This window comes from Oryctolagus cuniculus, chromosome 9 (assembly GCF_051225735.1).
Source record: "Oryctolagus cuniculus isolate XC-2025 breed Fujian yellow rabbit chromosome 9, ASM5122573v1, whole genome shotgun sequence".
Taxonomy (NCBI): domain Eukaryota; kingdom Metazoa; phylum Chordata; class Mammalia; order Lagomorpha; family Leporidae; genus Oryctolagus; species Oryctolagus cuniculus.
This window is the reverse complement of record NC_142875.1, coordinates 98,804,285-98,820,410: the sequence shown is the minus strand read 5'-3', so window position 1 is coordinate 98,820,410 and position 16,126 is coordinate 98,804,285. Positions and strand designations below refer to the sequence as shown.

The 16,126-nt window shown below is 44.6% G+C and overlaps 2 protein-coding genes across 49 annotated transcripts in view; one reads left to right on the top strand and one right to left on the bottom strand.

Moving 5' to 3' along the window:
• Window positions 1-3,275, bottom strand: part of WNK1 (WNK lysine deficient protein kinase 1) — a 171,585-nt gene extending 168,310 nt beyond the window's left edge. For all 48 annotated transcript variants that reach the window (XM_089304486.1, XM_089304487.1, XM_089304454.1 and 45 more), the window contains exon 1: window positions 2,330-3,275. In XM_089304486.1, the coding sequence (XP_089160612.1) occupies window positions 2,330-3,094 (765 nt within the window). In that variant the 5' untranslated portion in view covers window positions 3,095-3,275. The remainder of the gene's footprint in view (window positions 1-2,329) is intronic.
• Window positions 3,276-4,914: 1,639 nt separating this feature from the next.
• The window catches only part of NINJ2 (ninjurin 2), a 175,441-nt gene continuing 164,229 nt past the window's right edge, over window positions 4,915-16,126 (top strand). Inside the window, exon 1 of the mRNA XM_089304453.1 lies at window positions 4,915-5,296. The gene's annotated coding sequence lies outside the window, so the exon portion shown is untranslated. The remainder of the gene's footprint in view (window positions 5,297-16,126) is intronic.

Here is a 16,126-nt window from a genome sequence, read left to right as displayed (position 1 = left end):
TGCTGTATGATTTCAGATTTCTTATTTATCAAACAAGTAGCTGAGATAACTTTTCTTCCAGCTTTAATAGACTAGAAATTTTTTAACTCAACAGCTAAACACAATATGTATTTCTTTTACCTTGCTTCATAGAAAATACGTGTGTGTGTGTGTGTGTGTGTGTGTATTAGCAGTATACACTTAGTGAAAAAGCTTTCTTAATCTTGATGAAGGATGGGATGGGAGAGGGAGTGGGAGATGGGATGGTTGCGGGTGGGAGGGAGGTTATGGGGGGGGAAAGCCGCTGTGATTCAAAAGCTGTGCTTTGGAAATTTATATTTATTAAATAAAAGTTGAAAAAAAAGAAAAAAACTTTCCTTTATTTCCAGTGTTTCAGTAATCCTTTGGCTTGTCCTTTAATTTGGATCTCAAGACAAAAATTCAAATTGACTTAGTAACTATACTTTATTAGACACATACTTCAAGTGCCTTGCTCAAAACAAAAACAACTGTAATGAATCCTTGGGCTACGACAGTCACATTTTTAAAATCAAGATGAAAAACTGTAGCATGGGGAAATGACACGGAAGCTTCTAAACCAGGATGTCACTCAGTGACCTAGGAATTCCTTTGGTCTATATCCAAAGCCTGAACTGGCTTAAAAATATGTGATATAAGACTGACCTTAGTTTGATCATGCCCATGCCCACATAAGTGAACTAAATACCCAGCAGGCATTCTAAAAAAAAAAAAAAACCGAGACGCTTAGACAGAGTTCTTATTATGTATGACATTAGACATAAAAATATTAGTTTTTTTTCCAAGACCATAAACTATCGGCAAATTCCAGGTGATAAGGAGAAAGCACATCATTACATTCTGGTAAGTCTTACAAGTAAGATAATTGAAACTAACAAAATAATCCATAAAGTGCTCAACAACTAGTTGGATCTAAAGAAACAAAAAAAGGTAAAAAAAAAAAAAGCACCTATTAAAATATGGAATGATAGTGGAAAAATAAAATTCCAGGATCAGTAGCAATAAGCATCCAAAAATGAAAAAAATCAAAAGGAATCAGTCCTAAGTTTCTGAGCATGACCAACCAATTGGAATAAAGTTGACAATTCGACATTTTTGGGTTTTTTTTTTTTGCTAAAAAAAAAGTGTCATCTAACTCTAAACAACTAACATAAGAAAAACTTTAAAAATCATTATGTTCCCAAAGAACCTGTCAATTTTAAAGTTATTTCCACACACTGTATTAATTTCCTTTCACATTTGACATGGCTTTGGTCATTTGGAAGCTGAATTCAAAAGATTGTTAACATATTAGTTGATGGATAAAACAAATTCCGAGATCATTCAGTTACTTTCGTATCCTATTTCAGCCTATTCTATTTTCTTGGCAAGATTATCGATAATGGCGTTTTTCTTGTATGCAGCGGACTAATTTTCTTCCCTTCATGGCAACTGCTTTTACCAGCAACCTATGTTCACCTCCCAGTGAGGACATTCAAGCAAGCTGCTACAATAGGTCCAGCAACAAGTAGCCCAAACTCAGCTGTTTAAACCTAGAATACACTTGTCAACTGCAATAGCACAACAAAAACCTCCCTGAGAGGTAAAAAGGAAGCACCACTGTGACTCCTCTGAACTCTTAAGAAAGTTTAACTTCAAAGTGTTTTAAAACAAGATTGAAACAATCAAAGCACTTACACAAGACGTCAGTTTAATGACCGTCCTAATCAATGCTAGCCACCATAAGGCATCATTAGGCGGACCAGCATCGCTCACTCTTTCACTGCACTAGTCCCAAGGCATTTATCCAAAACGGACAGAAAAGGCTTTTTCACAACTGCTTTACACTAAATGTCTGTGCAACCACCAAGCACGACATGTCCAAAGGAACAGTTGGTTCTTAAAGAGAACGGCCTGACTCAGGGACGGAACACGGCTGCTAACACAGGGGCAGCTCAGCACCGCAGCCTCTCCTGAGACCGAAATGCACCAGAGCAAGACACGACTCTGTACTTTCCTAACTCAAAAACTTCCCCCACCATCTCCAAGCTTCCTGCCCGACACGAGGCCATTAACCAGGAGACAATTTGTTTACACTACGGATACCTCCCCCACCCCCTGCCCAGGAGCAAATCCCTCTGGCTACCAATCATTCTGACCCAGTGCCGACGCTGAGGTAAATGCACTCTCCTAACGTAAACTGCTTTCAAAGTTGGCCTCCCCCTCCCACTCGGAGAGTGACACCAAAGGGGGTGAACTCGGTAAACTGTCTTAACCGAGGCAAACTGGGGCTGCACACGACCGTAAGCTGAAGCAGGAGGTGGGGCTTTACCTGCAGTTCACACCAGGCGACCTCCACGGTGGTTTCAGTGTCCAGCCCTTTGTAGACCGTCTTAAAGGATCCTCTGCCGATTTCGATGTCAAACTTGAGAAAGCGGCCATCGTTGGACATGCCCACGGCCTTGGTCTCCAGCTCTTCGATGTCATCCTGTTGCTGGCTCCGTTCCTCCGGGGCCTCTTTGGCGCTGCCGCCGCCACTGCCACTTCCACTTCTCGCCGGCGGTGGCTCCTCTTTGCTCCCCGCAAGGCTGGGCTGGGAAACTGGCCGGTCTTTGCTGGCACTGCTGGGGGCAGTCGAGGCGGCGGGGCCGGCGACGGCTTGTTCCCCAGGGGCAGCGGCGGCTGGAGGCTGCTGGGCCACCTGGGAGGCGGTGGTGGCGGTCAAGGTCTCCTCCCGGGGCGGCTCGGGTGGCGCGCTCTGCGGAACAACCGCGGGGACGCTGGGCTGGGGGAGCGGCAGAGGGAGGCCGGGCAGCTCCAACGCAGTGGCGTTGGAGTCGCAGATGACGCTCCGGCGGAAGAAGCGGTGTTCAGTGGTGGTGGTGGTCGCGGCCGCGCCGCGACTGTCCTTGTCCATAGTGTGGCGGCGGCGCCGGTACTCCTCGGTCCTGCCAGCTGCAGCGTCGGTCGCCGCGGCGCCCAGCTTCTCCCCCACGGAGGAATCGGAGCTGGAGCCATTCTTGGGGGCAGGCGCCGGCGGCGAGAGGAACAGGGAGCTCGGGGTGCTGCTCTGCTTCTCTGCGGCGCCGCCAGACATGGTGGGTCCGCGGGCGCGAGCTCGGATTTGTGAATGAAAAGAGGGTGAAGGGCCGCCCCGCGGGAGCCGCGAAGGTCCGCAGGGCACCGCTCTCTCGGGGCGGGTTCGCAGCGGCCCGGACGACTCTCAGTCAGCAACGACCGGACGCCACGAAGGCGAGGCGGGACACGGGGCCCGGTTTCGGCGGCTGCTGCTGCGGCTCACGAGGCGGGCTCGTCGGTGGGCGATTCGGCAGCGGAGCCACGGGGGTTAGCGCTGCACGGTCCGCATCCATCCTGCGGCGAGCGGCGGCCGGGAAGGCTGTGGCAGCAGAGGCGCCGCAGTCATGAGGGGCAGGGCACCGGGCCGGCAGCGAGTCGAAGCGGATGCGGCGGATGCGGCGGCGGCGGCTCAGCTCCCACCGTCGCCGCTCGCCGAGCAGGGCGGGCTAGGCCCTGAGGGCGGCGGCACGGCGCGGAAGGGACGAGCTCCGACGCCCAGGCGGTGGCAGCCTCAGGGCAGGAGTGGGAGGGGCCGAGGACGGCGAGGGAGGGCCGCCGCCCCGGGGCTCCCGGTCACTCCGGCGGTCGCCTCCTTTCACACGCGCCCCCAGTCAGGGGACCGGTCTCACAGGGCGCCCATCGCCCGAATGGGAAGGGCCAAAGCCGCGAAGCCTCGGAGCCTGAGGAGCGGGCCCCCCCTTCCCCAAGGCCTCCCTGCCCGCCCCGGGCCTGGCAAACCCCCGTCTCCTTCCCGGGCCGGGGCCGGGGGCTGAGGAGGGAGGGAACGGTGGGGAGGGGAGGGCCGCTCACCGCGGGCCCGGGCTCCGCTGCTTCTCTGGGCCGAGAGGAGAGGAGACCGAGAGGACTGGGTGAAGGGGGATGGGGAGAGAAGAGAGCAGTCACCCCACCAGGCGCCTTCTGTCACCGAAGACGGGGGTGCGGGGTGGCCGACGGAGAAGAGCCGCGTCCGCCGGGGAAACTCTCCGCGCTAAATGGCGCCGGGAGTCTGAAGCCTCCACACAGCCCGCTCCGACCCCGCCCCCCGCCGCCCGGGGCAGCCCCACCCCCACCGCGCGCGGGGGGCTCTCGCGCAGGCGCGCCAGGACCGAGGCGTCCTAGGACTTGTAGTTTGCGAATTGTAGGGCTTAACGGGGCGGAGTGAAGTGGAGCCTACGACTTCCGTGATGCCCTGCGGCCGCTTTAGCCCAATGCCTCTTGGGAGTTGTAGTTTTCTTCGGAAACCGCCCCTTCTGGAAGGCCGATGGGAGCGTCATCGTGGGTCGCTCAAACCCCATCCCGAAGTCAGCGCTAGCTAGGAAAATTATTATTTAGAGATTTATTGTGGAAAAGGGCAAGGAAGAAAAAAAAGAAAGAAAAAGAAAGAGGGAGGGAGAATGAGAGGAGAGACTCCCATCATGCTCTGCTAAGGCAAGAGGGCTCTTAGGGTTGCCATGCAATGAAAAATGATCTTTAATGGAGAGAGCCGCTGCAGTGTTGAGTGACTGTGGGGGCGTTGGGGTGGAGGGGAAGTGCAAAGCAAGATAACCCGAGCTCGAGTCCAGAGTGTTGGAGGAGCCAACGACTCCTAACGTAGGATTAAAGAAACTTTGTAAAGATGGTACAGGAGGTTAATATCGATTACGTGACTGGAGAAGGAGACAGGGAGATTTATCTTGCATCCTCTTTCCCTCCATGACAATTAAGGCCACATTTCTCGGCGCTACCAGTCCCAAGCCCGTTCGCAAAAATGAACTACTGTACTGAAATCCAGGATCATCATGAACTCTCTTCACGTTGCCAGAAAACCAGTGAAAGGGGCGTGGGGCTGGAGTGGGAAGGAGGATGATTCGGGCAAAGATAAAATCCGCACATCGTTGCGTGTTTGACCACAAACTTGAGGTCTGAGTTGACTTCTGCCTTTGTAGTTGACTGAAACGTGTTTTCAGTCTGGCTCTGTTAAAACATCGCCATCCTCTTCCTCTAGACCCGCGTGTATGCGCGCGTGTGATTCACACAAAGGCTCTGCACCCAGGAAGCCCGGGGCCACACAGAAGTTGCCAGTAATGGAACGCTTTTCTTGAAAGCATCCTTGTGCTCCCTGGACCCCTCTGCTCTCTGCGACTGCCCAGGATGGTACAGGTGGTGAGCACCAGGGGGCACCAGACAGAGCAGGAAGCCCGCCTCGGGAGCCAGATGGCAGTTGAAAGTCTTCGCCCGACGGGTAAGAGCGGGAAGCGCTCAAACGTGCGCAACCGCAACCGAGCGTCCCGGCGCGGCTGGCCTCCCCGGCGCCCGCTGCGGGACGGGCCCAGAAGCGCGCGCCGCCGCCGGGGAGCCCCCCGAGAGCGCGGCTCGGAGGCGCCCTGGCGGAAGGCGCTTCGGCGCCGCGCGTTGGTGAGCGCTGCGCTGGGGGAAGTCTTGTCCCTGCCTGTCGTGTGCCTTGGTCTGGCAGCAAGATAGCTAACGCTGTTTTTCTTATTTTGCTTCTCCAAAGAAACTGCACTTTCTGCTTTACGAAGACGTTTGTTTCAAGCCAGTCCTTGTTAGGTTTCTTGAAGCTGGCGGGTTATGAACATTTTAGAAAACAAATTCAGTAGAGGCAACTAGAGGGCTGCAACAACAGTGTTCCGTTGTTTGAGAACTCGTGCCTTTCATTCCTCAGCTGAGGTAATGGTTGCATTTCACTATGGTGAATGTAATTAATGGTTTATCTCCCGTTCTGAGCTTAGTGTGAACAAGGGACAAAGGGACTGTCAAGTACATTTTTATTGGACTTCTTGAGGGTGCTTAGAACTTGCTTTCCTACCAGAAAATTGTCTGCTTTTAAACTAAAGGCAACTAGTAATAAACTAGTGAATTAAAAAGAGTGCAGTCAATCGCCATATTCACTTTTTGGCTGCATAAAAATTTGTGGATATTTCTGTTTGGATAAGTTATTAAAGGATTTCACTGTTGCACTCCAACTTAGGCTTGAACACAGGTGCCTTGACAATCACCACACCCTATGGACATGCCTTTTCAACCACGAACAACTAAATTCATTGTAAATAATTAAATTAAGTGTTGACTTAAAACCGCACTTGTCCATGTGACAGCTTTTCCTACTTGTGTAATGTTAGCTTCAGTATGAAAACATACAATTTTAAGATGAGTATAATCATATTGTATACGACGGTTAGACTTAAAGGTTTTACTGTTTAGTGAGTATTTTACTACAAACAATTTACCCAGTTCTCTTTTTATTGCTAACCAACCTCCCAGTAACATGATATCTTCCCTTACCCAGTCTGTAATCTCTAATAGCTACTCTTCCTCTCTGTCATTTTAATTGTCAGGTAAACGATCAACCCCTCTATAAATCCACATAAAATATCAAGTGGCTGTGAGGAAAGTTAACAGGCAACCAGGATTCAGTGCATGCACTAAGCTTGCAGGTCTCACTTCCTGACATTTCGGTCCATCAGAAAAATACAAGTATTTTAGTCTCTCTCTCATCGTGTTCTTTGTTCACTCTAGTGCTGTTCATTTTCTCATGTTGGCTCATGCTTCTCTCTACTTCCCATCCATTCACATTTTGTATTTCCATGGTCCCTGCCATTATCAGACACAGCTTTGATTTAGACAGTGACTGACTGATCCTGAACACACAAATTCCACCTTTTTTAAAAGGTGGCATACTTCACAGGGTAGCTTCTGGAAGTGTGGGGGGGGGGGTAATACCATACAGGGCATCTCTCTCTCTCCCTCTGTCTCCTTTCGTTCCCCATGCTCTTTTTCTTGCTTGTGGATAACTTCATTTACCTCTCTGTTCTCTGGAAGAAGTGAAAATCAGGCAGTTAAATAATGAATAATAGATTTTTAAAAAAAAATTAATTATTATAAATGAAATAAAGGGGTTAGGATCTGCCCTACATCAAAATATATTATAAAAACATAAAATGAAATCTGTATGGCACTGAGATACATAAACAGAGGACACAATAGAAAAACAGTTTCATGAATGTATGGGAATTTCATATATGAGTAAGTTGGCATTTCTAGTGGAGCAAAACAATAAACCGCATTTGGACAATTAATTATGCACTTTAAAAACAAAGTAAGTCAGTGTCCACCTCACATCATTCACAAAATTCTTTTCCATTTGGATTTAAGAGTTAAACTTTAAAGAGCTTTAAATGATTTTTTTAAATGTATGAGAACATGAGTTAGGAGAGAGCTTCAAACACGATCTCAAAGCCATAAAAATTGACAGTATCAAAACTAATAACTTCATTCAATGAAATACAAGTGACAAGCTGGCAGAAAAAATTTGGAAACTACATAACAAAAGGCTAAAATCCAAAATAAAATATAAAACAACATCGTAAATCATTGAGAAAAAGACAACCATATAGAAAAAAAGAAAAGGATATAAAAAATTAGGAATGAAGAAACACGAATAACAAAAGATAAGTATGAGAAAATCCTAAAGCTCAGTTAACTAGGGAAATGTAGATTAAAATAATATTTTTCCTTCATAAAATTGGCAAAATTTCTAAGGATTTATAATGTCAGATGTTGCCAAGGATGTGGGAAACTCATGCTGTCAATGATGATATAAATTGCTATCACCTTTTTGAGAACAGTTTATTAGTAATTACTAAAATGCACCATGAGCATAGATTTTTCCACTTTTTTTTGAGAAATGCTTGCAGATGTGCACTAAGAAATATAATAGCATTCATCATGGCTTTATCTGTGGCAAAAATTCAAATGATCTGTATGTCTATCAATTAAAAAGTGAAATAAACTAAGGTATCTCCAATTTTAAAAACACCATGCACTAATAGAAAAAAAGGAAGTAAATATAAACGTGGCATAAATATTAAGTGGTAGTATAAGAAGTTAAAAGCTCAAGCTGTAAAGAATATGTACTAGATCATATGTTGTATATTTTTTAAAGAAAAATTATGTGAGTGTATTTAAGTGCACAGAGAATAACTCTGGGCTTTTTATAGAAAATATTAAAAATAAAAAGGTTTAAAGGAAAATATTAGTAGATTATTAAATTAGTAAATTGGTATTTGAACAAGGAAAGAAAACAGTAGAAAAATATGTTGGGAAATATAAAAGGCATTTCTTTTCATCACATTAAAAGGTGTCAGCTAATAATAACTGATAGAATTAAAAAGTAGAGAGCTATTTAACATGGGAAGCAGGATACACAGCAGACTCATAGAATGGCAGATGCCCTAAATAGCACTCTGGCCTCAGAATCAGCCCTTAAGGCATTTGGATCTGGCCAAAAAGCCCATGAGAGTACCTCAGGCATGGAAAGCCAAAACACTGTGGCAAAAAAAAAAAAAAAATAATAATAATAATAACCTAAATAAAAGATCTCTGTGAGTGAGATCCCAGTGGAAAGAATGGGCTATCAAGCCGGCGCCGTGGCTCAATAGGCTAATCCTCCACCTTGCGGCGCCGGCACACCAGGTTCTAGTCCCGGTTGGGGCGCCGGATTCTGTCCCGGTTGCCCCTCTTCCAGGCCAGCTCTCTGCTATGGCCAGGGAGTGCAGTGGAGGATGGCCCAGGTGCTTGGGCCCTGCACCCCATGGGAGACCAGGAAAAGCACCTGGATCCTGGCTCCTGCCATCGGATCAGCACGGTGTGCCGGCTGCAGCGGCGGCCATTGGAGGGTGAACCAACGGCAAAGGAAGACCTTTCTCTCTCTGTCTCTCTCTCTCACTGTCCACTCTGCCTGTCAAAAAAAAAATAAAAGAAAAAAAAAAAAGAAAAAAAAAAAAAAAAGAATGGGCTATCAAAGAAGGAGGTACCTTTCTCTGAAGGGGGGAGAGAACTTCCACTTTGATTATGGCCTTGTCCAAATAAGGTCGGAGTTTGTGAACTCAAGAGGCTTCCATAGCCTTGGCAGCTCATGTCAAGAGCCTCGGGTTATTACTGACGTCATAAATAAGAGTGTCAATTGTCAAATCAACAACGGGAGTCACTGTACACTTGCTCCCCATGTAGGATCTCTGTCCTTAATGTGTTGTACTATGGGAATTAATGGTGAAACTACTACTCAAACAGTACTTTATACTTTGTGCCTGTGTGGGTGCAAACTGTTGAAATCTTTACTTAGTATATACCAAGTTGATCTTCTGTATATAAAGATAATTAAAAATGAATCTTGATGAAGAATGGGATGGGAGAAGGAGAGGGAAATGGGATGGTTGTGGGTGGGAGGGAGGTATATGGGGAAAAGCTGCTATAATCCAAAAGTTGTACTTTTGAAATTTATATTTATTAAATTAAAGTTTAAAAAACAAAGGTGAGGCAGGTGTTTAGCCTAGTGGTTAGGTTTCTGGTTAAGATACCTGTGTCTATTGGGGCCAGCATTGTGGCATAGTAGATTAGGCCTCTGCCTGTAATGTCGGCATCCCATGTGTGCACAGGTTCAGGACCCAGCTGCTCCACTTCCGATCCAACTCCTTGCTAATGCTACTGGGTTGGCAGCTGAGCATGGCCTAAGTGCTTGGGCCATCACACCCATGTGGGAGACCCAGAGAAGGCACTGGGCTCCAGGGTTCTGCTTTGGGCTTGCTCAGTTCCATCCATTCTGGACATTTGGGAGGTGAACAAACAGATGAGATTTCTCCCTCTTTCTCTCTCTCTCTCTCTCTCTCTCTCTCTCACACACACACACACACACGCACACACACACAATTAGAGATCTTCATCTACTGGTTCACTCCCCAAATGGCTGCAGCAGCCACAGCTAGGCCAGACTGAAGTCAGGAGCCAGGAACTCCATCTGGGTCTCCCATGTGGATTCAGGGACCCAAGCACTTGGGCTGTCTCCTGTTTCCTTCCCAGATGCATTAGCAGGCAGCTTGATTGAAGTGGAACAGCTCTGACACAAACTGGCACCCACATGGGATGCCGGCCTCACAGGTGGCAGCTTAACCCACAACATTGGCCATACAAATAAATTTTTTAAATGTTTTTAGTTAAAAAGGAAAAATACATGAAAACACTAATCAAGAGAAAACAAGAGTGACTATATTTATACAAAACAGAATTCATAACAATGAAGAGCTCAATTCCTTGAGAAGACATTTTAATCCTAAATAAGAGTTGAAACTATAAAACTTCTAAGGGAAAATCTTTGTGACCCTGGCTTAAGCAAATAATTTTTAGGACACAAAAAAGCCATAAATCATGAAAGAAAAATTTATTAACCTAAAGTTCATCAAAATTAAAAATTTTTTTAAATAAATGTTAGTGTGTGTATATTCAAAGTATATAGTATGATGTTATGGGACACATAAATACTAAGATAGTTACTGTAGTGAAGCAAATTAACATATTCATAGAAATTTTTTGTTTTTAAGTGACAGGGCCACAGATTGAGAGTGAATATTATAAAACAAATTTACACTTACAATTCAATTTTTTTATTATTTAATTTTTTTGACAGGCAGAGTTGGACAGTGAGAGAGAGAAAGACAGAGAGAAAGGTCTTCCTTTTTCCGTTGTTCACCCCCCAGATGGCTGCTGCAGCTGGCGCGCTGCGCTGACCCAAAGCCAGGAGCCAGGTGCTTTCTCCTGGTCTCCCATGCGGGTGCAGGGTCCAAGCACTTGGGCCATCCTCCACTGCACTCCTGGGCCACAGCAGAGAGCTGGACTGGAAGAGGAGCAACTGGGACAGAATATGGCACCCCAACCGGGAATAGAACCCCAGGGTGCCGGTTCCGCAGGCAGAGAATTAGCTTAGTGAGCCATGGCGCTGGCCTACAATTCAATATTAAGATAACAATACAATGGAATGTTTGAAAGATATGAACAGATACTTCACAAAATGGGAAATGAATAGCAGATAAACACACGAAAAGATGTTTACCTGTAGTCACTGAGGACGTGAAAATTAAGGCCACAATGTAATGTTACTGAAATTACTGAAAGAAAAAAAAATTGGGAGTATCATCAAGTGTTGACAAGGATGTAGAACAATTAGCTCTCTGATATATAGCTGGTGGATGTACAATGGTACAATGAGTTTGGAAAATAGCTTGACTTTCCATTTAAGTTGAATATACACTGACCATATGATCCAACAACTCTACCAAGGGGTTTTCACCCAGAAGAAATAGAAATATGTCAACACAGAGAATTGTATGGAAAATTTCATAGCAGTTTTATTCATGATAGTCCAAAAATCGAAACAAATCTATCACTTGTGAATGTTGAAAGGGTAGTAAATTGTGATGTTTCTGTATAATGGAATGCTATTAGGCATTAAAAACAAAGTATTGATAAGAACAATAATAAAGAAGAAAGTCAAAAGCATTAGGCTAAGTAAAAGAAGCCAGACATAAAAATGCTATATTAAATAATGTTTTTTAAGATTTATTTTATTTATTTGAAAGACAGAGTTACAGAGAGAGGTAGAGACAGAGAGAGGTCTTCCATCTGATGGTTCACTCTCCAAATGGCCGCAAAGGCTGGAGCTGCGCCAATCCGAAGCCAGGAGCTTCTTCCGGGTCTCCTACATGGATGCAGGGGCCCAAGGAGTTGGGCCATCTTCTACTGCTTTTCCAGGCCATAGTAGAGAGCTGGCTTGGAAGAGGAGCAGCCGGAACTAGAACTGGCGCCCATAAGGGATGCCGGTACTTCAGGCCAGGGCTTTAACCCACTGCGCCACAGCACCGGCCGAATACTATTGAGTATTCAATGTCAATCTTGAAAATGTAGAGCTATGGTAAGAGAAAATGCCATTCCAGGGTCAAAGAGTGAAGGAAGGGGCTGATAGCAAAGCAGCATGAGAGAACTTTTTGTGTGATGAAAATGTTTTCTGTCTTAATTTTGTCGGTGGTTACATGACTGTATTCATTCCGAACTCTTTACATGGGTGATTACACTTTAAATGGGAGATTTCCTATCATTTATAAGTTTTTCTTCAACAAATCAGTTTTTAAATGGCGCATAATGGTGTCAAAATGACCGATGCATCATATACTCCACAAAGCTTCCTATCTGCTTACAATTATTTGCCTCAAAACCCAAGAAATGTAAACATAATACTGGAAAATCGCTAGAAACTGTATGGGTAAAAATTTAAAGATGAAATTACTAGTTCAGTTTGATAAACCTTTAAGCAGTAGGCATGTTTACCCATTTCAGTGGTTTGGAGGATGATAAATATTGAAAAGAATTACAAATAAAGTCCATCTTTTGTAAACTTTCTTATCAATAAATAAAAAGATGAATTTCTTGATTCCTTATGAGCACCCTTAAAAGTTTTCTCACATTATTTAGTCATTTATAATCAAGGCAAATTAATGCACTGCTAATAAATTTAAAATATTGTATTCAGTAATAATTTTCTGATTTTTCAGATAGTGATTTTCCTGAATTAACCGCCACAGTCAGGTTCACTCTGTAACTGGAAAGAGCATTTAACAAATTCGATAACAAAGGTAATTTTATTCTTCTAAATGTCTGTGTTGGAACCAAGATTTTCTCCTCTAAATGTCTGTGTTGGAACCAATTGGAGACATGATACATTTACTCTTCTAGATTAGCCAAAAATGAGGGCAAGAGCTACAAGTTCTACAGGGCATCCTACTCTTCAGTGGGCAAAGTATCCATTCTTTGAAGACTAATATGTGTAGTGCTTAAACAGTGGTCTCATACTTCTCTATCATAATCACAAAGCTCATAAAATTCTAAAAGAAAATAACAGGAAAGAAGATGAAGAAAAAGGGGCGGGGCTGGTGCTGTGGCTCAATTGGTTAATCCTGCGCTGCCAGCATTAACCCATAGGGCGCGGGGTTCTAGTCCTGGTTGCTCCTCTTCCAGTCCAGCTCTCTGCTGTGGCCCGGGAAGGCAGAGGAGGATGGCCCAAGTGCTTGGGCGCCTGCACCCGCATGGGAGACCAGGAGGCAGCACCTGGCTCCTGGCTTTGGATTGGCACAGCGCTGGCCGTGGTGGCCATTTGGGGGGTGAACCAACAGAAGGAAGACCTTTCTCTCTGTCTCTCTCTCTCACTAACTGTCAAATAAAAAAATTTATAAAAGAAGATTTATAAAAAAGAAAAAGGGGCTTGGGCTACTGAGGGCAGGGGTGGAGGAGACCTTGGCAATGCAGTCTTTACAGAGCTGGGCCCTTTGTTGAACTGAATTAATAATAAGTAATATTGCATTTTAAGAGTGGCAAGTTACCTCAACCTACACCCTTTGGAATTGACTCCCTGTGAAATTTCTTTATTTCTTTATACTTTCTCTATGAAAACCCTTAAATGATCATTTTTTCCCCTTCCTCTGTCTTCTCACTCAGCTTCCTAAAATCTTCATCTCTTTTGTTTACATATCTAGATTAGATTTCTGCTTGAGAGGAAGTATGTCTAGTTTCACATTTCGTGTGTTGTGCAATTTTAATTCTTCAATAAGGGTGCAGTGGGTGAAACTGCTGCTTGGGATGCCTGCATCCCATTTCACAAAGTCTAGGATGGAATGCTGCCTCTGCTTTCCATCCAGCTTCCTGCCGATGTGCCTAGGAGGAAATAGATGAGGGCCCAAGTACTTAGTTCCTGCACTGATGTGAGAGACCCGGATGAACTTCCTATTTCCTGACTTCAGCCTGGCCCAGCTCTGGCTGTTGCAGGCGTTTAGAGAGTGAACCAACAAATGAAAGTTATCTCCCCCCAACCCCCACCGCATCACTCTGCTTTTCAAATAAATAAATAAATCTATTTTTTTAAAAAGGAGGGTGCCAAGAATAATAATAACCATCAGGATAATAAGGGAACAGGTTATGGTTATGTTCATGGTGAATGGAAACTAAAGGCAGGAATGTGAGGAGTACAGAAAGACAAGATAACACTGCCTCCTAGCTTAGAACATGTTGGGAATAGCTTCTTAAATTAGACCCTTTCAACTGCCAGGATGATTTTAGCTCTTTATCTATGCATCTCCACAGTGCTTATCACCAAGTTTTGACAGAGGTATTAAGAATGATAAAATAGGACTGGGGAGTCTTTTATCACTTGTCTCTGCCTATAACAAGCCAAGGCAGGTTGAAGTGTTGAATGAGCTACCAAAAGGAATCAGGATACAAGTGATAGGCCTTGGTTAGAAAAATAAAGTCTAGGGGCCAGCGTTGTGGCTTAGTGAATTAAAGCCCCAGCCTGCAGTGCTGGCATCTCAAATGGGTGCCTGTTCGAGACCTAGCTGCTCTACTTCCAAACCAGCTCCCTGCTGATGTGTTTGAGAAAGCAGTGGAGAATGGCCCTTGCACCCATGCGGGAGACCCAGAGGAAGCTTCTGGCTCCTAGCTTCAGTCTGGTCCAGGCCCAGCTGTTGCAGCTGTTTGGGGAGTGAACCAGCAGATGGAAAATCTCTCCCTCTCTCTCGCTCTGCTTTCCAAATAAAAAAAATAAATCTTTAGAACTAAATAAAGTCATATTTACTCTAAGGATCCAGGAGCTTCTTCCAGGTCTCCCATGTGGGTGCAAGACCCAAACACTTGGGCCATCTTCCTCTGCTTTCCCAACTTTACCAAGCCATCAGCAGAGAGCTGGATCAGAAGAGGAGCAGCCGGGACAGGATCCAGTGCCCATATGGGATGCTGACACCACAGGTGGAGCCTGTGGAGGCTTAGACTACTATGCCACAGTGCCATCCTCTTTCTTTCTATTCTATCAATCTATCTATCTATATATATATATAATCAATCAATTGATTACAGCCATTTGGGGTGTGAAGCAGCAGATGGAAGACCTTTCTCTCTGTCTCTCTCTTTCTCTGTCTGTAACTGCCTCTCAGATAAATAAATAAAATCTTTAAAAAAAAAAGAAAAGAAAATGAAAGTCTGTGGGTAGGCACATTGGACCTAGCAGTTCAGATACTCACACCTCATATTAAATACTTGGGTTTCAGTCATGGCTCTGCCCCTGATTACAGCTTCCTGCTAATACAGATCTTGGGAGGCAGCCAGTGATGGCTCCAGTAGTTGGGTCCCTGCTACCCGCAGGGGAGTCCTGGATTATGTTCTCAGCTCCTAGCTTCAGTCCAGCCAAGTCCTGGTCATTGCAGGCATCTGGGGAGTGAAACAGCAAACAGGAGCTCTCCTTTTCTATCTCTGTCTCTCTGTTTTCTCTGATTCTCAAATAAATAAATAAATAAATAAACATACATCTCTACTTATTTGCTTTTCTTTTCTTATATATTTATAATTTATCTTTACTTTATAGTCCATATATATTTACTCACTTACTTTCATATATTTACTTAGTTACTTTTCCTATATATATGTATGTAATTTCCACACACATATATTTACTAATTAACTCAGACCTCTTTGCTCACAGCTAGTCCTTAGAAGACCCCAAAGGCTACATATTATATGCAATGTCCCTGTAAAGTCTTAAGCCTTATTGCCAAATCAATTCTGATGCAATTTTTGTATTTTTATTTATTTTTTGATATATTCTTTTACATTAAATACAAAAGGTCTCCCCTCTTCAGACACCTGAAGGACAGGTAACACTCCAAAATAGATTAGCTGAGATGTTTTCAAAAGTACAGATCTCAAGGAACATCTTCTGTTCAACAAGTTAAGTGAGTGAAACATCTGGCAGTGACTTGTGGGAAACTTACCAACTAACTGGAACTACTTACCAACTACTGACATTCCTACATAATTAGACAATCACTTTTTTACTTGTGTCCTCTAAAATATTTAATACAAGATTCTAGATACAGTAGCTACTGATTAACTACAGGATTAACTTAAAACATTACATTTGTATGGCTGGGTGTCCGGCTGAGTGGTCAGTACTCTGGTTAAGACATCCTAGTCCCACAGCGGAGTACTTGGGTTTGGCTGCTGACTCTGGCTGCTGCCTCCAGCTTCCTGCCAGCGCAGACCCTGGAAAGCAGCAGGTGATGGCTCAAGTGCTTGAGTTCCTGACACCCGCACTGGAAAGCTGGATTGCATTCCCCACTCCAGCTTCAACCTGCCCAGTTTCAAAGTGACCCACCAAATGAGTGCTCACTCTCTCTCATAAATA